The 21,030-nt window shown below is 43.4% G+C and overlaps 2 protein-coding genes across 2 annotated transcripts; both read left to right on the top strand.

Annotated features, from left to right (window-relative positions):
- The first annotated feature begins 6,238 nt into the window (after positions 1-6,238).
- LOC103715133 (large ribosomal subunit protein eL33w-like) lies at positions 6,239-10,430 on the top strand. The gene is made up of 4 exons (XM_008802666.5): positions 6,239-6,391; positions 6,492-6,527; positions 6,610-6,881; positions 10,238-10,430. The coding sequence occupies exons 1-3, from the start codon at positions 6,360-6,362 to the stop codon at positions 6,878-6,880; spliced, it is 339 nt and encodes a 112-aa protein (XP_008800888.1). The 5' UTR covers positions 6,239-6,359; the 3' UTR covers position 6,881; positions 10,238-10,430.
- A 3,923-nt stretch (positions 10,431-14,353) lies between these two features.
- LOC103715134 (paired amphipathic helix protein Sin3-like 3) lies at positions 14,354-19,877 on the top strand. Its single transcript, XM_039131707.2, has 4 exons — positions 14,354-14,460; positions 17,499-17,640; positions 19,469-19,546; positions 19,632-19,877. The coding sequence occupies exons 1-4, from the start codon at positions 14,366-14,368 to the stop codon at positions 19,830-19,832; spliced, it is 516 nt and encodes a 171-aa protein (XP_038987635.2). The 5' UTR covers positions 14,354-14,365; the 3' UTR covers positions 19,833-19,877.
- Positions 19,878-21,030: the final 1,153 nt, after the last annotated feature.

Genomic DNA, 21,030 nt, shown 5'->3' with positions numbered 1-21,030 from the left:
GACTAAGGTCGGGATGCCCCGAGGGTCGACCGTAGAGTCCCAAACTCCCTCGACCTCGGGAAGCGTCGCAGGTCGATAGCGCGTTCCCAGACCCATCGACCTGGCGCACGACCTCCCGACTAAGGTCGGATGCCCCGAGGTTCGACCGTAGAGTCCCAAACTCCCTCGACCTCGGGAAGAGTCGCAGATTGATGGAGCATCCCCGAACCCCCTCAACCTCGGCGGGCGCCATCGGGTTCATGAGACGCCCGAGCTCCCCGAAAGTCAAAGAATGACTCCGGAAGTTGGTGAGGAGATAAGGCCACCTACTCCGATACGAGGGACGCAACTTTGGAAACACAAAAGGTACATCCTACTTGATGCTCGCCTTGTTATATTTATCTACGTAATGACAGTGAAACCCCGATTAAAATCGGGACCTTAATCTGGCCAAGGTCGGGTTGCTTCTACAAGTCGGTCTAAGATTAATCTCCTGCTGACCTTGTGCATGCTCCGTCTACCGACAACCCCCACCACAATTCATGTAAACCCTTATGGGCAAGGGCCGAATTCAGCCCCCATGCCCGGACCCCAATGTCGACCTGTGAAGATGACCTCAAAGGCCGAGGTGTTCCCTACAGGCCCCGACCCCGCTTGCCAGAATCTCGGCAGAGTCCGAGGGCAATGACTATGAAAACCCTGGCGACGATGTGACTATTGGCCTACGCTCCCCTTTAGGGGACAACTTTCTTACGGACCTACGCCCCAAGAGCCAAGAGCTTGGCCGAGCACCTCGGTAGCGACCTATGTAGGTCTAGCACCGCCCCACTTGGGGGCCCGAGGCCCGAACCCGGTGCCTCGAGAACCTAAAAGCCAAACTTGGCAACCTCTGCGACCTTCGAATCCGAGCTACAAGACTTGGTGAAATTTCCTAAAGTCTAAGCTCGGAGCCCCCCTAGTTAGCGTAATCAGAGCTCGGACACTTATACAAGCTGGAAGAAAGGTAAAACATAGCCAAAGAACATGTCTTTATTAAAACTATCCGAAGGCTCGGATACAAAGTCGAGAGTCGGCAGAAGTACCGACCTCGTTTGCAAGCGAAAAAGACAAAGGGAAGAAGAATAAACGCAGAAGTGAAAGAAAAAGCTTTCATTAGCAAAAGGCCAAAAGGCTAAGTATAAAGCTAGAGGCCGACCTTCTACAAGGTTGAAGGCCGACCTCGTTTACAATAAAGGGAGAAAAAACCAAAGTCCTAAGGGGCGGCGGCTCCATCGGCATCACCCTCGTCGTCTACGGGGATGACCTGCGGGTCTTCAGTAGGCGCGGGCTCAGGGTCTGCGGCGGGGGCCTCGGCTGGCGCCGCGGGAACGACCTCGCTGGTTTTGCGAGGTAGGGCCTCCGCCATCGCCGGTTCAGCTGCCTCGGCCTCGACCTCAGCAAGGTCTTCCTCGGATACAAGGGCAGCGGGGATATCGTCGTCGTCGTCGGAGCCATACCCGAACCTCATCCTCGGACGGATTGTAGAAAGGTCGATGTGGGGGCAATACCGGAACATCTGCTTCCGGAAGTTGTCGAAGCCCCGGAGGAACCCGTCCACAGTTTCCTCCTCTAACATATCGCGGAACTCTTCCGACTCCTTGAAGAGTTCCACGGCGTTCTCGGCCCGCTCGAGCGCCCTCTTCTCCCGGGCCTCGAGCTGCTCGATCTTGAGGCGGAAGACCCCGACCTCGTACTTCAGACCCACGACCTCAGACTGGGCCTCCCCCAGGCGTGCCTCCGAGGCACGCAGGGCCGACTTCGCCAGCGAATGGGCGGCCCTCTCCTCTTCGAGCAACTCGGCCATAGCCAGGCGCCCGGCCTCAGTGGCCTCCCTCCGCGCCTCGGCCTCGGATAGTGCCGCCTCTAGCTCGGCGATTCTTTTCTTAGCCGGCTCCAACTGCCGGCTAACTCGCCGAGTCTCTTCTTGACACCCTTGGGCGATGAACACCAGGGTGTCAACCTCATGAATGTGCTGCAAGAAAAAAAGAGGAAAACACTTATGAGCTGAAAGACCTACAATACGCTCGCCGATAACTTAAAGAAAATCAGGAAAGTAGCTTACCCGAGCGGTATTGCGGTAAGTACCGTCGACGACTTCTTCCAGCGGGATGTTGGCAAACTCGGCCCGGTCCGCTGGAAGCATTGCACGCCGAAACACGGCTCGTGCAACGTCGGCATCATGGATAGCCGAGCTCCCCTCGAGGATTGGGGATCCCGGCTCGCCCGACTCCTCTCGCCGGGCCCTCGAAGAGCTCGGCTCCCCCGAGCTGGGAACCTCAGAGCCTCTGGCCAGCGCCGGTCCCGGGCGCCGTAAATGAATGGGAGTCGGCCTCCCCTGTTGGGCGACGGGAGCGGGACAGAGAGGGGCCGTTGGGCCCGTGTCGCCGGCGTCCCGCATACGCCCCTGGCAAACTGTGGAGGCCCCCGCCTCCGGGCCTCCCGTCCCGGCCGATGTAGAAGCACCGGCCGACCTCGACTTCTTCCGAGGCTGGGGAATAGCCCCCCCGGCCTCGGCCTCTCGCCTCTTCAGCCGAGAGAAGAGGGATGTGTTGCTGGTCGGCATGTGGAGGATGTCTGAAACCAAAAAATTTTTTCTTTAGTGTCAGGCCAGTGTTAGCGAAAAGAAGAAATAAATAAAAACAAGACGAGGCAACTATTCTTACCCTCGAGGCGCGCCGAGCTCAAGCCCACGCTCACCAAGGCGTCCTCCCGTAGGAGCTCGGTTAGGTTGAATCCCTTCCCGAGGGCCCGTAGGGAGTCCAAGACCCTCAGCTCCCTCCCCGAGGGCTCGGAGAGCCTATTGAGAGTCTTCAACCGAGGGTGCCCCCACCTCGGGTTGAACCCCCACGGCACCTCGGATGCAAGAAAGAAAAATTTCCCCTTCCACTCATGAATAGAGGAAGGGGCGCCCTGGAAGAGTGACATACCGCCCCGAAAGGCGAAGTATAGCCACTCTGCGTCCGCCGGGTTTTTCTTTAATAAAAAACACCGGCGGAAAATGCTCACCGAGATCGGAATTCCGTGCGCGAGGCACAAGGACAAGAACCCGATGATGGTTCTCCACGAGTTCGGAGCAAGCTGTGCTGGGACGAGTTGATACTCCACCAGCAAGTTGTTCACGAACTCGTGAACAGGGAACCGCAGGCCGGCCCAAAGCGTCTTGCGGTAAATCACGATCCGACTTGGGGGCGGCCGCGTCACCCTGTCTTCCGGCCCTGCAGTTTCGAGACGAAACCCGGGCTGGAAGAAGAACCGGGAGCGGATTAACTCCAGCTCCTCCCCCGATAAACTTGACCCTACTTCCTCCGGACCGAGACCCATTTTTACAGAAAAATGAAGTAAACTAAAAGATGAAGGGAGTAGGTAGGAGAAGAAGGGGAACCCTAAATAACACGGGGTAGGAACCTACGGAAAGAGTCGCCGGAAATCGCTCTGGGGACCGTCGGCAAGGTTTCGTTGGGAGGAAGAATGGAGGTAGAGACGGCAAAAGCGAAAGACAACCAAATAGGACTGTTAGGGCAGACTTGAGGGGTTTATATAGACCCCCCTAACGGCCCAGATCGGCGGGCTCAGTTTCCATCCCCCGTCCAGATTGCGCCAGGTGTCGACCTCGGAACCCGAAGCACCGCATTCATTTCAGATCAATATCCCGGGTACGCAACCGAGGCCCCGTCCCATCGGATCTCACGGCCTCATCATGGGCCCGCTAAACCGGATCACCTTGAAAGACGAGCGGACGTCACCTCCGCTCCCTTCATTTAATAAGCCTCAGGGACATGTGGAGCGCCGAGATAACCCCAGCCTCCCCAGATCGTTATTCCGCCAATACGAGATCGGAAACGTCCGACCTCAGATCATGCCACGTGCTCATTTTGAAGCGCGAAACGGCGTACCTATTTAAGGAGGCGGCTTCGACTATGAGGTCGAGGCGCCACCTCATCGGACCCAAGGAGCCTCATTATGAGCTCGCCGTACAAAGCGACCTCGAAGGGCCAAAAGGTGCAGTCCTTGCCATAACTACTTCGAAATGCCTAAGGGCGCAGACCTCATCATAAATTCACCATATGAAGCGACCTCGAAGGTTCAAAGGGCGCGGACTTCGTTACAGAAGCTTTAAGCCGCGCAAGGGTGCGGGCGTGATCCCCTTCGGCCTCGATAACCACGATAACAACTTCTACTTCCCACGTCCGAGCTCGCAGCTCGAACTCGGAAGTCGGGGGTAGTGTTGGGGGAATACGGTTTTCCCCCAGTAATACAGTAACCCCGCCACCGGAAGGCCGCGTAGCCGACGACCTCGGACGACGGAGGTCGGCGCCCGACCCCAGAACGTCCGACCTCGGAACATCCGACCTGGAGGATTTCCGACCTCAAAGGCCTGTCTTTGTCGACCACCTACTACGGCCGTACCTCTCCGAGGACCGGCCAAGGGCCATATCCTGCCACTACCCCAGCATTTATTACGCATGATCCCTGCAAACCCCCAGTTCACTCAACAATTAATGTGAATCTCCAGCCTACGCAACAATTAATGCGCACCTCCAGCTTACTCAACAATTAATGCGCATGGCCCCTATCATTTACGGATCCTCAGTTCTCCACGGCAAATCAGCTCGGCAGAGTCCTGTCAGCCATGATAAGTCTGACCCCAGCCTCACCGCCGACATCAATGCAATGATTCACCCGATCGCGTGACGGCTCAGGTCGTACGACGGCCTCACCTCCGACATCAGTGCAATTATTTACTTATTCGTACACCAGATCAAGCAACGTGCCGAGCTGTACGACGGCCTTGCCCAGTCACATCGCAGGTAAACCGCCCCCCCTATAAAAGGGAACCATGCTTCTCAAGGGGGGGGACGGAGAAAAAAAACATTGCTGCTCTCATTTTCCTCTGAACACTGTTCTGCCCCCTCTGACTTAAGCATCGGAGGGCCGGCGCCGGAAGACCCGGCCACCGGCTTTTCTGCAGGCACCCCGACGGAGGACGCCGCCCGCCGACGGAGGACCACTCCCTCGCGTCCGCCGACAGCTCCCACTCCTCGATGGACGATCGCCCCCGGGTCCAATTTCCAGCAACACTGGACATAAGAACCAAGTAGTATAGGACTTGCCAATGAAATTTTAATTGCAGTTCCGGTGTTATGCGATATCACTCTGTCCCTCACTGAACCACATTAGCCTTAGAGCAAAGCAACTGATGAAAGCATGTGAGAGGGGAAATCAGCAAAGAACTTTAGCAATCAAGTTGAGAAAATCACTTTGAACTTCTACTTCAAGAACAAGAACCAAGGATTTAGTTAAGCATGCAAAAAGATGAAACTTTTGAGGTCAATCAATTTGTCTAGACAATAGAGAAGGATATTTACAAGTTTTAGAAGCTTTATTGTTGTCCTTCGCATTCCTTGTCTATATATCTCATCAGCAGACTCTAGCAATGTTTGCCTCTATTCGCTAACTACAAGTAACGTTATTATCGTCGTATCATAAGTTACTCTAGCAGTATCATTAAGTTTCCCTCTTTCTCCAAAGCTTTGAGGGCTGCTGTTTCCAAAGTTATAATCGTCTGCTTCAACCCTTGTCTTAGAAGACTAGTGGCAAAACTGCAAAAAATAGAGTCAAAAATCAAAATCATATAAAAGGAGATAAACAAAACATAAAAAATGCAATTGAATTATAACCAATCCAATTTTTAAGAATATAAGTTGTTATTCACCACCACTCAAAGTTGAACTTGGGACATCTCACTTGGAGAGCAAGGTACCAGCCGAGCTAAGCTAACAGCCCTGCAAGAAATTGTAAATTCTAAAAGAGTAGCCAATGTTAATGGAAGTCTCCATCTTATCATCAGTCAGAACAAGAGTTTATCATGCGCAGGCTTGGGCATAAAAAATATCAAATCTCAGATAGGCTCGAAGACCTACTAAAAATGTATATAGTTTAGACTCAAAGCCCAGCTCTAACCAGAACACATATTTTGGTTCTAGTTTGTGCAATCTTAGTTAATTTTTAGGTGCTACAAATACTGGCAATATTGTATTAGCATTTTTTTTTTGTTTAGGATTATCATCTGTTAATAGACTCAGCTAATCATTAGTACATGGCTTCTATTACTGTGCTGGGCTTGACATGAATTAGCCCTGGATGGAGACAACATGGCACAATAGGCAAACATAATTGTCCAAGGTTTTTGTTAATGCGACCCGGACCGTCCGATCAAAGAACCACTCTTGTGACACACCCCCTTAGTCCTATAAATACCCGCGCTCTCAACCCGCTAGGGTTTACCTTGTCGTCGTCTCAAACCATCTTCGAGTCTCGCTCTGAAAAACCCTCGCGTGAAAATGGTGAAGGGGCGGCAGGGCGAGCGCGTTAGGTGCGTCTCTTCTCTCATCCGAACCCTAATCCTAACTCTAACCCTTACCCGAACCCTAAAATTCCTCTTTCTCATCGCTTCCTCTTCTTCTTTCTCGCAGGCTTTACGTTCGCGGGACGATTCTTGGCTACAAAAGGTTCATTTTTGACGAATTTTGTTCGATTGTGTTTGTTTTTTCACCGATCGGATTGGATTTAGTGGGATGAGATTTTGCTCAGGTCGAAGTCGAATCAGTATGAGAACACGTCGTTGATCCAGATCGAGGGGGTGAACACCAAGGAGGAGGTGGCCTGGTACTGCGGCAAGCGCATGGCGTACATCTACAAGGCCAAGACCAAGTCGGACGGGACCCGCTACCGGTGCATCTGGGGCAAGGTCACCCGACCTCACGGCAACAGCGGCGTCGTCCGCGCCAAGTTCAAGTCCAACCTCCCACCCAAATCCATGGGCGGGAAAGTTAGGGTTTTCATGTACCCGAGCAACATTTGAGGTGAGGCTCTAATTGCCTGTCTTTTGCGGCTTCTTTGGTTTGTTCATTCTAAGATGTATGTTTTATGATGTTTTGAGAGGGTTTGTGGATCATTTGCTTCCTCTATGATGTGAATAGAGACATCTAGGTATTTATTTTTGATTGATTATTATGAATTTTGTTAGGTGGATATGTTTTTGTTTTGCTGTATAGATCTAGAGCTTCAATTGAAAGTTCTTTCTGATAAGTTTTTGATGCATTGAGTGTTTCTTTTTAAGGTTGCAAACAGAGGAGCATTTTTTTTTTCTTGAGATGTATAATTCTACCAACGAAACGTAAAACAGATGTTTTATGATGGTGAGCGCATGGAAGAACATTGTTTTTTCTACCACCTGAAGAACCTGTTCTTTTCTATGTTTCTTCCCTATCCTTTGTGCTACAACAATGAACCTCTTTTCTGTCACCATTTGGAGTTCTACAGGGTCTGTTGTTTCCATTTCATCATTTCATGCGTTCTCACCTTCTTATTTGCCTTTATCTCTCTAGGATGGCACGTTGTGGTACACTGATCACTGCCTGTTTGACCTCATGCTTGGTTGTGATACTGGTCTCGTTGAAGACCATGATTGTCTTGCTTGCCTGCGTTAGCACTTGTTCCAAGGTTGTTGGTTTTTATGCCCATCTTTCTCATTTTCATTCAGTTATCTGTCCTGCACTTTTGAGCTCCTAACTGCATGTCTCCAATCTGGGTGTCTAGGCTTGACCCAACATCTCACGCCTATAACCTGTTTCATTGGCATTTCTGGGGTCTAAACACCACACTTACATGGGGATGCCTATGCCAGCTGTGGTTGCATAGATACAAAAGGAAGTAAAATAATGAAATGCTTGGCTTGGGGAGCTAAATATCACTTGTTAGCTGACAAGCATATCCTGCTCATTAGTATTTCTTGAATTTGTACATTTTGGATTCATTTGTTTGCTTTTGTTGAATATAGTAAGATGTCTGCAAAGGACTTGCTTGCATATACCACATCGTTCTTTGGGTATATTTGATGTGATGAGCGCACCCTACTTTTAGGCTATTTGCTGAAATGCTAGAGAAGATTCTCATTTTGCTTGTAATGGTCGTTCGTCAAAATTCTTGATTTGTTAGTGTAGATGGTGAACCAGGTTTGGGCCCAATCAGTTTACTTTCAAGATTAGCCATTTTGCTGTGTTCCTAGGTCAGAAGAATGAGATTTGCACGCACATCCTTCCTATTCAACTAACTGGTTTTAGTATGAAGTTGGAAAACTTTAGTAGAATGATCAACTTGTATTTTATTTTCTTTGAGCTGCTACTGTATTTATGCTTATGGTCAAATTGTTGGAATTATTTTGGAAGGTGAATGCTTTACCGTCCTAAAATTTAACACATTTATCTGTTGAAGCACTTGGGCATATATTTGCTGCTTAGGGAACTTTGAGATATAGGTGTAATTGTAATTTTTGAAGTCAAAAATATCTGAGGATTCATTCTCCATTTTTCATTTATGATCACTCTTAGCATCTTCTATATAGTTTTGACAGTCCCTGTAGTTTCGCCATTAGCATTCACTCTATGATCCAATCTAGCCCTCCCTGCAGTTTGTTGGTCTTGACAGTGTTGCCTCATGTCAAAACATGAGCTTCTTTTCAGGTTTTTAAGAGCTGAAAGCCTTAACATTTTCTTCTTAAGCTAGTGGGTGTAAATACTTCAAATTACAAGCTGTCTATGTCAGATACATATTTGATATTGATATTTGCTGGATATTTTTAGAACATGTATCCTATTTTTCAAAACCTAAGAAAAGGCTGCGGGTACTTCTCGGATATGCCTAGGTAACTTCAGGGAGGGGAGGAAGAAGGGGCTTTATTTTCTGATATGTCATTTTGATATTCCATAATGCTTTACAGATGCCTTTTTACTCACATATATTTGCGTGCGTGTGGTTGAATGAATGGAGTAAATGGATGTAATGTATGCATCATATGTATCAATCTAAATATTCATGTATCCTTCCATCCATCCTAGCCACAAAAATTCAGCATATCTGTATCCTACATCCATGCTTCAAAGTCCTTAAGCTGCTAGGTAGAATTGGTTATATTTTGTGGAAATGAGACAAACTACCAGGATTAGTCATTTGTTTATCTGTCATATTAATGCAAGTCTATAGAGCACATTTTAAAGACAACATAGATAAGTTTGCAGTCTTGTAAGAAACTTAGGATCAAGCAAGGTTTAAGGTTCCAGTTGAAACCAATCTGTTTCTGCTGGATTGGATTGATTTCAGCTAAGACCAATCAGAAATGGACTGAAAATTTAGATTTTGGTTAGTTCCATCCCAAGGGAAACTTCTTTTTAGCTTTTTGTTATCACATCTAGGATGTTTTCTTCTTTTTAAAATTCATCAGTGTAATCCAATTATACATTTATCTAAGGCTCTAATGATCTAAATCTCTATTTTAATTCCTTATTTTTTTGAAACTTTTGACCAAAACTCTGATATTCAGAGTGAAACCACTAAAAATGTTGACCCCTGAGGATGGTTTTTTTTTTGTTTTTGTTTTTTTTGAGGGTTGGGGGGGTGTGGGTGGGTGCTGAAACGAGGCCTCTATCTGGGAAACTAAAATCGGACCAAAAATTTTAAAATATTGGAAATATACACTTGAGTTTTCTTTAAATTATAACTCAGGGTTGCCTACAAAGAATCTCCTTTCTTTCAATAGATGATTGTTTATTGTTGAACTGTTGAGGTGGATATTGACTTGGATGCAGAGTAGGGTTAAAGATGGATAGGGGAACCATGAGATGTATTTGTCAAAATACAAGGCATCAAATTATGGTCATTTGTATGAATGTTTTTGATCCATACAATGTCATACGGACATACATACACACACATACATATATATGAACAGATTGGATATCAGTTCTTGCTTGTAGTGCTGCCTTATAATATTTACAAAGGTTCTCAAATATTTCATGATAAACTCATTGTGGCTGATATAAAAACTAGTTTCATTGATTCAAGATTAGTTGATTCATTATTATGATTTTTAACATATGAGGCAGGTTAGGAGAGAAGAAGCTAGGATTACGCTGCTGCATTGTTACGGTTGTATTGCACAACTTTTGATAAAATACAATGCATCGAATTATTGTCCTATTCATATATATGTTTCTGATCAACAGTTTCCAAGATTTCTTGCACCTTAATTTCCTTTTCTGCTTTCATATAAAACTACTACTTTTCCTATGCCCATCAGGCTTCAGTGCCTAATGGTTTTCGATCATGTAATAGCACAAAATGCTTGGATTCTGAACCTCTTTTTTTTTCCCCCTTTGTTCAGGTATATCGATGCAATGCAAATGTGACAGAAGGCAGACCTGTAGTTTAGTGGCAATTCAATTTTAATGCTCGATCGTAGTATGTCAAAATTTTTGACACGCTACTGAACTGGTTACTATTTTTGCAGTGTTCTTTGAGGAAGTGGAACTTAATTTACATATTAGAATATTATCGAATTATGTTCTCTTTTATAACGAGCAAGCCTGATAAATTGAGAGGCCAGAACATCTGGTCGTTTGGGAGCTTAGATTGTCTTGGAGGGTCGGGGTTGCAGGGAGCTGCTACCCTTGGTTGATCTAGTGCATTCCAACACATGGACCAAAGTAATACATCTCAAAGCCCTACTTTTAAGCGAGGAGGAAAAGAAAATGATTGGTGAAACTAAGACCGGGTGGAGCCTGCACTACCTCTGACTTTGCCTTAACTTGGGCTTTGCCGTTGCTTCTTCGGTGCCGATGGTGATGAGTGCAGGTCTCCGCTGCTACCCAGTGGTGCATGGGACTTGTATCTGCATTTCTTTTTCTTCCTCTTTCTCATCATAATTTTAGATTTCTTCCTTCCTAGCCTCCAATCGGGTCACCCGTGACAACTAGTCTGCTCATGGCAGATGACATGGGAGTAGGGCCGCTACTGGCTTGGATCTGGTGACAGCAGCAGGCAAAGTGGAAAGCAACCCCTTGGTACGTTAGTGCAGGTGAAAATTTTGGATCAAAGAACTATATCATCAAATATTTAACTGAGATGAAATATTTAGCCGGCAAGGTATCAACTTCTTCACCTGCCGCATGACATGTTTTAAGGTACTTGTTATGATATGATGGTAACGGCGACAAATTGGTTTTACTGAGGGGTTTGGTGCTCTTGATAGTAAAGCACTAATGGTCTCTGATGTTAATAATATGATAAAATCCTTGATAAAAAAAAGAAGCACTAATTATCTCTGAAGGTCATAATGTGATATAAAATCCTGTGTAAAAGCGCTAGTGTTTTCTAATGTTCATAATATGATAAAATCTGAAACTGAAATTTAGGTTTTGAATTGCGAGACGGGGTTGGCTGGGCGCTGTTCCGGCCAGGCCGGATGGACACGTCCATGAGTTGTTGCAGTCCCCTGCATTTAGGATGCTGGCTTCCGACTGCCATGCCATTGATGACCACCCATTGTTCCCTGAGATTGAAGGGTTCATTTGGGAGGTGGATGCGACCCCGATCATGGAAGAGCTGATGAGGAGCGAAAATACCAACATTGCATACTGGGGTAGACGTGTTGGAGAATGGAGCATGTTTTCCAAGGAATAGGGAAAACGGAGTTTTGACAATAAGTGGTAAACGGTGAGGAAAATGGGCCCAATGATGGACCTCATGAGGAGTAAAGACAGCACCAGGCTTGCAGGCAACTACTCTTCGTTGGTTCAACCTGCAACACAAACTGTATGTCGCGATATATATTTTAAATAAATGCAATGACTATTTATGAATTAGCGGTCTTGCAATTTTCCAGCAAAATTTCAAATTACGAGCAATTTATTCTGTAGTTGGGAGGGTGTCTCGCTTCTTGTATGACGAGAAAAATCATTTGATTTAAATGCATTATCTGGCTAGCCGTTCGTAATCATCTCATCACCGTCGACATCATTCTCATCATGATTATTGTTGTGGTTCAAATCTGGCCCAAGGATGACCAAGCTGGAGGAGTCGAAGGAGCTGCCGCAGTGCGGAGGACGACGATGGGAGCCACCTCTTGCGACGGATCGGGGGTCTCTGCACGAAGCCTCACCGGTGTTTTCGGTGAGGGCCCTCCGACGATCAAGTTAGAATGGATTTTAGTAGGTCCAGCCAAAAGTTCCTTCAATATTACCTGTCGAGGGTTTTTATAATTCCGATAGCGGTACTCAAGTAGTGAAGGCATGGCCCATTCCCATCATGAGGGGGAGTGGTGCGCAGTCAAAACTTGCTTGTGGCCGCGGTGGAGTCCGTTCCTAGGAACGGTGAGGCGTTGACAGTCATAGCAAGGTATGACCGGAGTAGCATAGCGTTGTCCTTGGACTACTGAGGGCCAGCTAGCAAAGCGTGGTATAGTGGCGTCGCGATGTACGGCCACGTAGGAGAGCGTGGGCACGCAAATGGGTGCTAACGTCGGCAAGGCCGAACTCGCTGAGAGGTCGCATCATGCATTTGGCGAGGTCGACTTGACAGGTGTCGAAGTATGCCCGACGAGGTACTCCAAGCTCAGGGGTCGGGGCATGTAATTGGAAAGGGCACCCCGAGCTCGATTGGGGGCGCGTTGGCAAATAAAAAGGGCGCCCCGAACTTGGCCGAGGCGCGTCGGCGAATAAGGAAGGCACTTCGGATTTGGCTGGGGCGCATCGGCGATGAGGAGGGCGCCCCGAATTTGGCCGGGGCGTGTTGGCGAATATCCGAAGTTGGAGGAACTTTTGGCGAAGTCCGAGGTCGAGCTGATTCTGAGCCCGATCGAGAACACGTCTGGTCGGCATTGGTATCTATTGAGCTGAAATTAGGTGGCTTTTTTATTATGGGCTGAACGATCCATCTCGGACCCCCCCCCCCCCCCAAAAAAAACAATTATTTAGTACATCTAAGCAATAATCCATTAAAAATAAAAAATAAAAAAACTGTGCTCTGGTTTGGTTAAAGCACTTTTTGTCTTCTCTCTCTCTTTTTTTATCTATTATGACGATGACTATTAATTTGTTTCATCTTTGAGGGAAAATGAAGACGAGAATCTCCACCTGGAATGATGGGACATGACATTTGTCTTAACCAGAGGGAAAGTTTTATCCCCCCCATGAATATTTATTCCGCATGAATGTGTCCGTGAGTGTATGGGAGAGAGAGATCCAAAGTTTAACAGGAAGAGTATCTGTTAAACGGTTGTCATACAATGCCGACAATTTTAAGGCGTTTCATTGTTTGCTGGCCGAGATTTTTTTTTTTTTTTAATTAGCAGAACCTTTTGGGTAAGAAAAGATAAAAATGAAGCCTGATCAAACTTATGAACTATTTCATAGAAAGAGGTAGAGATAATCCTAAACACACCCATTAAGTTTTCAAACGAATCCGAAAAGATGTGAATCTGAAAAGATGTCAATCTTCACTTGATTACAAACCATGGACCACGTCAGAGAAAGCAGGAAAGACAGCAATCATGCGTGGAAAATCCTCATCACGATGGTCAATTCAAGACAAATAAATAAAAAGTAGCAATTTGCAATATAAGTATGAATTGGCCGGGATTCGTACGAGAGCAGTGTTTGTCACGCATGCAAAAGAAATGAAGGCCACGGAGCCGGAGAAAGAGAAGAACATGTCAACTCCGAGGATGGTAACTAACTTACGATACAATCCCTCGATCTTATCCGAGAATGATCCATTTTAAAAAGATTTGGGACTGACGAGCTTGGGCTATAAACGAACTAACCTGTTGAGATGTATTTATTAAGTAGATTGGATTCAGATTAGATTTTTGATCTATTTAATTTATTTTAAATTATTTAATAATTGGATCTAACTCATTGAATCGGTTTAACAATTGTTTAATCAATTTAAAATCCGCTTAACTTCTGTCCGACCCGTTTATCTTCACTCACTTAATCTATTTAATTTGTTTGAGTCCATTTAACTCATTAAAAATTTATTTAACTAGTTTAACTCATTTAATCTGACTTGACATATTTAATAAATGAGTTAGATGAGTCGAATTGAATTATATATTTAATAAATAGATTATATTCAAATGTAAAATTTTAATTTGTTTAATAAATAGGTCAAATTCAGTTTGATGAATTTTTGATCCAACTCATATCTGGTCTGACTTGTATCTAATCTGATCCGACCTAATTGCTATTCCTACTAATTTTTTTTAATAATTTCTGTAGGTTGTTGTATCTATCATCTGTTGTATAGAACATTACTTAAAACCTTTTTTTCTTTTTTTAATAAAAAAGGACAGGGTTTTGAGGTTGAGGAGGAGCTTTAATTAGGGCTGCACGAGTGCATAGCACTGAACCTTGCGTAACAAATTCGGAACCAAGCCGGTCCAATCGGAAACCGTTTTACTGAACCATGCCCTTAGTCTGGCTTCGCGGTAACCTTACCACAGAATGATTAGATGCCAGCTATGATGCAAAGCTATAAAACCCCTGGTCGTAGAACTCTCTCTCCCCCACCCCTACCTGGGTATCTTCTGGCTGCATCCCCTAATCCGTAAGCATATTCTTTTCCCATCTCCTCTTTCTTCTTTTTTCTTCCCCTTAATTCTGCTATAATAATTGATGGATTGAAAGAAAGATGCGATCTTTGTGGGTTCTGTGGCAGATTTTTCAGGATTTCAAACGAAATTATTGTTTTTTAAGGCACAATACCCTTCGTAAAATTTGATTCCTTCTTCTGAAGATTTACATTGCTGGATTTTATTTGTTCGTATGAAAAAGGTTTCAGGATTTCTTTTCTCTGTACGACATTACAACTTAAGTTTTTTTTCTTTTTTTTGGTGGTGGTGGTGGTGGTGGTGGGGGGGGGGGGGGGGGGGGGCATGGTTTTTCTTGCTTGGGGGAAGGAAGAAATGTGAGAATATAGGTAGGCATTTATTTCTTTTAACTTGCTATCGTTAATCTGTTGAAGAAGGTTGATTTTTGTTAAATCTTGGAATGAAATTGGAAGAAGTTCTTTACACTGGGGATGGAGACATGGCGAGAAGATTATCCGAGAAAGTTTTTGATCATTGTTTTTGTGAAGTGAGAGATAAGAAGGGAAAACGAGCGATCTGTTACAAACACGAAATTCTTTACAGAAATTCATTTTTTATATCTTATTCTTAAGTTGCCCCTTTGTTCCTTCCCCCTTGCAAATTATGAGAAGTAGGTACCAGTAAATCTGACTTAGGAAAGCCTTGGAATAATTTTTTTTCGCAAACCATGTAATTTCTGCTAAATGTACTATAGTTATCCCATGAAAATTCATGATAAAGGGATGTAATTATAAATGTACGGATTGAATGTTATGAGATCAGATAACAATAAAATAGTTACTCAAGAAAAGAGAGAAATAAGAGATGAAAGGGAAAAATGAAGAATTGATCGGTAAAGATGCTTTCTTCTGTATATTTGTCCAAGATCAGGGAGTTTTTCTCCCTCTTGCAACAAGGACACAGAATTATCTTACCAATTAGCGTTACGAATTTCGGTGACAAGACTGAAACCTCTCAAGCATCTGAAAGATATATTTAACCCAAAATTGTATCAAAATTTACAAACCTTGACAATCTCTTTTAGAAAGCTACAACTATGGGGAACTTAAACTTCTAAACACATACCAACTTGTTGTCCTTTTTTTTCCCCTCCCCACAAATAAGATGCATTAGATTTAAAGAATCCTCTTGACTCATCCTGCAAGCAAAACTGAGCAGTTCCCACATCTTAAGACTGCAAGATTTACATTTGTTTTTCTGGAGCAATCTTAGTTGCCACAAAACAGTCAACTTTCAACTTTTGAATGGTCTTTTAGTGTTTTACCATGTCTCCTCATTGGGACAATGCAAAACTTAATTGAATATTTTCCAACCGAAGTGGCACTCAGCCAATAGAGTCTTCGCTTCCTAGTACACGGAATCTGTCATTTTTCTGCTGCTTTAGGGATTACACTGAGACTCCAGATCGTAATATGTGGTCTCTAGTGAGTTCTTAGTATGGCTATGGACCTTCTCATTTGAAAAGTTGTATATTTTTTTTTGGTTCAAATGTTCTTAGTAAGAGACTCTTTGATAATTGCTGTCTCATTATTAATATTTCTACTATATATCGCACCCCAACGAGAGAAACTGTGTTGAAATTGATATCCCTTCAACCAACTGTAGATTTGCCTCTTTTCACTAAATTATCATTAGGTCTGTGGGATACATATGATCAGTTCAACTTCAAGAAGCTTGTGATGGATGGCTATGAAACAATGAAATATCTGGGATTATGTTTATGGTCGACATTGTGATCCAATAACATCTAGTGCTTGTAACTGGGTGGATGGAAGGAAAATTAGATGGATAGTTATGACCCATCAAACAGTGAAATATTTAGAATTTTATTTTTGCCATTATTTATGTGCATTTTATAACCCATGTGATGCATGTAACCGATACGAGAGGAAGGATTAGTTTGTGATGGCTTTGATTCATTAACCAATGGAAAAGGGACTTTTGTTATTATCTTTTTTACTTTATGTGGTTTGATAAATGTACTCGTATTTTTGACTACTACAACAATGTGAGTACTAGGACCAAACAGTATACTTATAAACATTTCACAGCTAAGGTTCAGCATCAATTTTACCTTTATATGCTAGGCTAACACATTATATATAACAGAAAGAGATTCACTACTCTTGATGTTATGGCTTCATATAATGTTTCCTTTCGCAATAGAAATATACCGTTTTGATCTGATTTGATTGGAATAACCGGATGCTCTAGTTCTTTCTTTATGTTTAATTATCAAAATTGGATCGGAAATTTATTGCTAATTCTGGTTTTAGGAGATATCAATGGATAATGATTGATGTTCTAGTATACGAAGGGCATGTTTTCAGGCGAGCCATATCGGTGGCTCATCGGTACGGTTTAGCCATTGAAAACAGCTTGCTGCCGGAGCCGGAGAAGGAGAAGAGAGAGAGAGCGAGTAGGGGAGGGAGGGTGAAGGCGGCGGACAGCAGCGGAGGCTGCGACTAAAAAATTTGGGATGTTTTAAGTGAAGTCGGCAAATCAATTGCCGACTTCACTTAAAAAATTCCAAATTAAAAAATTTGGAATTTTTAAGTGAAGTCGGCAAACGATTTGCCGACTCACTTAAAAAATTCCAATTTTTTTAGCCGCGGCTCAGCCTCGGCCTCCACCACCCGCCTCGGCCTCCGCCACCCCCTGCAGCCCTCTATTGGCATCCACCGCCGCTTGTTCTCCCTCTCTTCCCCTCTCTCTCTCTCTATTTTTCTCTTCTTCTTCTCCGGCTCTTGCGTTTTCTCTATCGTACGGGCCTGGCATGGCCCGTACCGACTTGTGCCGCTGGAGAATCGGTACAGTTTTCGGTACCAGTTCCTCTGACCTTGGCGAAAGGGCATAGATTCATCAAATGTTTGATGCTTATGAAGCCATGGGACTCTAAACTAGGATTTTAGTTGTATATTTGTCATTAATTTCTAAATTTTACTCTCAAGTGTTCCAAAATCTTTTCCTTACCTCTATGTCATTACATGCGCAGCATGACTATCACCAAGCTTCTGTCAAAGGCAAAGGTGTTATTTGAACAACATTCAAGTCTTATCTTGGACTACAATCCCTTCATTTCTAGATGGAAACCTGTCACATTCGAGGAATCCCTCAAATTTGTAAGAAAAGTAAAGGTGAGAAACATTTGGAATAAAATCTCCTCCTGAGTAATCTATGCTGCTGAGTGTAAAGGAATTTAAACTAATGAAGGATTAAGAATAAAAAAAATTAACAATAGCTCAGGGGGTGATTATATGAAGAGTATATAGTTGCACTTTTTCTAATTTTTGTATTAAAAAAATTGGTAGCTATTTTTCTGCAATGCATTTTTGCCTGGTTAAAGTAGAATGATGAAAGTGTTGCCAGTTAGGCTGGCCTGCATCACTGCATTTGTGTTATTTGTTGGTCACAGTACTTGAACCAACAACCATTAGCACTTCCTAGGGTAATCACCCTAAGCCATGTTGGATGGTGTATTCTTTCAAGATAACATAAGTTCCAGGTTATGCTGATTTTGTTATTTGAACCCCATTATTCACTGATCAATGCATAACCATAGTTCATCGTGAAAATGATATGAGATAGAACACATTACCTTTTTAAATTTTGCTAAATCTAGATTGAGAAGTCGAAGTATAATTGAATTTTGATACAATTTTTTTACTTTTACAATGCATTATAAGGTTTGACTAAACGGATGCAAGTTCCAGTTTGTTAGAGATTTGGCTTCAGTTAAATATGACATCACATGTTGCTTATGACTGTATCTTGATGAAGTACCGAGTACTAAAGATTTATTATTTTCATCAGTGTCTTGCTTCACTCGTATGAAAATATCCACCACCATTATCAGATAGACAAATTTCACAATTTGTTTTCTTGTGTTCAATGTTTAGCCCAACCTCTTCACAATTGGGGCTGCATGGTTATTATTTCCATGTTTGACCTGCACAAGGGATGCATTTTACCTTTTCATGAACTTGATCATGTTAAATGGTATCTTTACTGCAACAAAACCCATGATTTAATTTCTTCTTCATCCTCGCTAGTTTTTTGCTGGAACCTGTGCATTTTTCTTACTGCTTTGAAACCAACAGTGAAATTTTAGTATCCTTATTGTCAATCATATGATCAATATGAGCCTGATCTTTTAAATACAGGTTCATCTTCTCTGCTACTCCATTTTTTTTTCCATAAAGCTCCACTCTGAAATAAGTCACTGAGCCTAAGAAAACTGACAAATCTGCATGCTAAAGGCTCAAATCATTATGTATTTTACCTGTATGGTCGATTTAAAGGATGATATCAGATATCTGGCTATGTTGGTATTAGCATGAATTGACCTTAAATCGTTATTGAGCTTGTGGAAGATAAAATGAAAATGGGTACTCATAAGTATACTATGCTACATTTTGGGGGAAAACATAAATTTAACATGTGTGATGCATGTATCAGATGCCATTGCGTGCAATAAGTGTCTGCTTAGGCCTTTCCTCTAACCTAGAGGACCCTAAAGGACCACTTAGCCGTTTATTATTGACCAAGGACATAAAATCAGCCTCTCAGAGATTCAGAGGGGATTTGTATGGTGAGAAGATTTTGGGGGCACTGCATCTCTTACATTTTAATGGCAATCATGTCTGATCTTTTTCTCTTTCTTTCCTCAATTAGAAGACTGTGAAAGGGACTCCCCAACACTCACACTCTCAAATTAAATGGTCAGATCAACTGCTTGATATCAGCTATACAAAAATTTGGTTTTGTGCTTATCCTTTTGTCTTCATTTATTTTTTGCTTTCCTCCTTTTTTGGTTGCAGTAATTTTTACCAGAAAATAAAACTGGACATACCTTTCATAGAATAGTGGAAGTGTTTGTGGTTGTGATATCATTCTTAACTTAATTGAATGATGGATCTCAAACCATCTAATTTCTTTTCTTCTGACTTGCATTGGTTCTGGCAGGCTCGTGATTATCATTTGTATTCGTCGTTGTTTGAGATTCTAGGTCAGGAAAACACGTCCCCAGAAATCTACCAACAGGTACACCGGATGTGGTTATCTCAATGGCACTATATTTTTGTGTACTTAAAATGTGTTTGCATGCTGTATTTGTTTTCTTTTGCAGCTTGTACTGCTTTTTCAGAACCACGATGATTTGCAAGTGGAGCTCAAACGTTTCAGACCACAAGCCCAAGCACGATTTCTGGTTCCATGGCTTGTGTTTCTTCTTCTGCCTCTATCTGTCTTGAGCTTATATCTCATCTTCTTTGAGAAACCACTGAGATGTCTGTTAGAACACAACATAAACAAAACTCCCTCATTGTAAAATCGATTTTTATTTAATAAATTATTAAATAATCTTCCTGTATAATTGTTCGGTTGACTTGGTTTAAAGCTGCCTGGCCAAAGTATCTAGTATTATCACTGCATTGACTACTCCCCCCACATTTATGTGTTCGATCGGATTCAAGGAAGCACTCATGCCAGTGGAACATTTCATCAGATTGCCACAACACAGTTACCTTTATCTATTGAGGCCCTCGGATATATTTTGCACACTTACAGATCTCAAAGCATCAAGTACAGCAGTCGAAGATGGAAACTTCAAAGGTTGCAGACCAAACAACAGCAGTATTATGGACCTAACCGAGTTTCTGTGAATGACCCATTATATATATATTGTCATAACTATCCCAAAAACTATTTGGCTCAAAGACCATTATCTACCAGAAAAAATGTCATTCTTTAATTTCATCCTCTGGAAATAGATTCCGGGTTGACAGAGCCGGTTTATAATCTGTGTTTCTCAAGCTATGGAACGCTTGGACTAGATCTTTTTGTGGGTATCAAGGTTTGAACTAACGGCTGCTGTGGTGACTTCAGAGCCCGCCATTGTGTTATATAACATAAACTCAGATGATGACTGTTATTTAGCCTTCATGTAATTCTAACGGCGGTTATATGATGGGAATAGCATCTATTATTTGGATACCGCATGTTTCTACTGCTCATGTTCGGCCAGTATGCTCTGGGACCAAAGGTGTATAACCACGGGATTTGTTGCCGAACGGAGGAATCGGTTGATTATGGAGTTTAGTAGTTGTTTTTGGTGTATGCATAATGATTCAAAACGTTTTTCATATTTTTGATCAATTTATACAATTCGTCTCCAGTTTGATCCTGAAACTGTCCAAATCATTGGGTCGGCATGGTTTTTCTAAGCTCCAAGCTTAGAAAGGTCGAACAAGCTACGAGCTTAGAAAGGTCGAATAAGCTACAAGCTAAAGAGGTTGGATGGCGAGAGTGGTCAATTGAAGCTCTAGTTAGATGAAGATGCTTGTATGGCACTGGTCGTCCGACCTGAAAATAAATAAAAAGTCCACTTGCTGAAATTTCTCCGGCGAAGAACCTTCCAATGTCTAAGTCGGGTAGGAATTTTGGAAAACAATGAAAATTTGAGAGAGAGTGGTCGCGAGTAAGTGAAAAAAGCGTAGAGAAAAAGTATACCTGGAGCTCTCCTGAAC

This window comes from Phoenix dactylifera, chromosome 9 (genome assembly GCF_051530095.1).
Source record: "Phoenix dactylifera cultivar Ajwa chromosome 9, Ajwa_hap1_PhDact_Kaust_v1.1, whole genome shotgun sequence".
Lineage (NCBI taxonomy): Eukaryota > Viridiplantae > Streptophyta > Magnoliopsida > Arecales > Arecaceae > Phoenix > Phoenix dactylifera.
The sequence above is the reverse complement of the archived record's forward strand: the minus strand, read 5'-3'. Positions and strand labels throughout refer to the sequence as shown.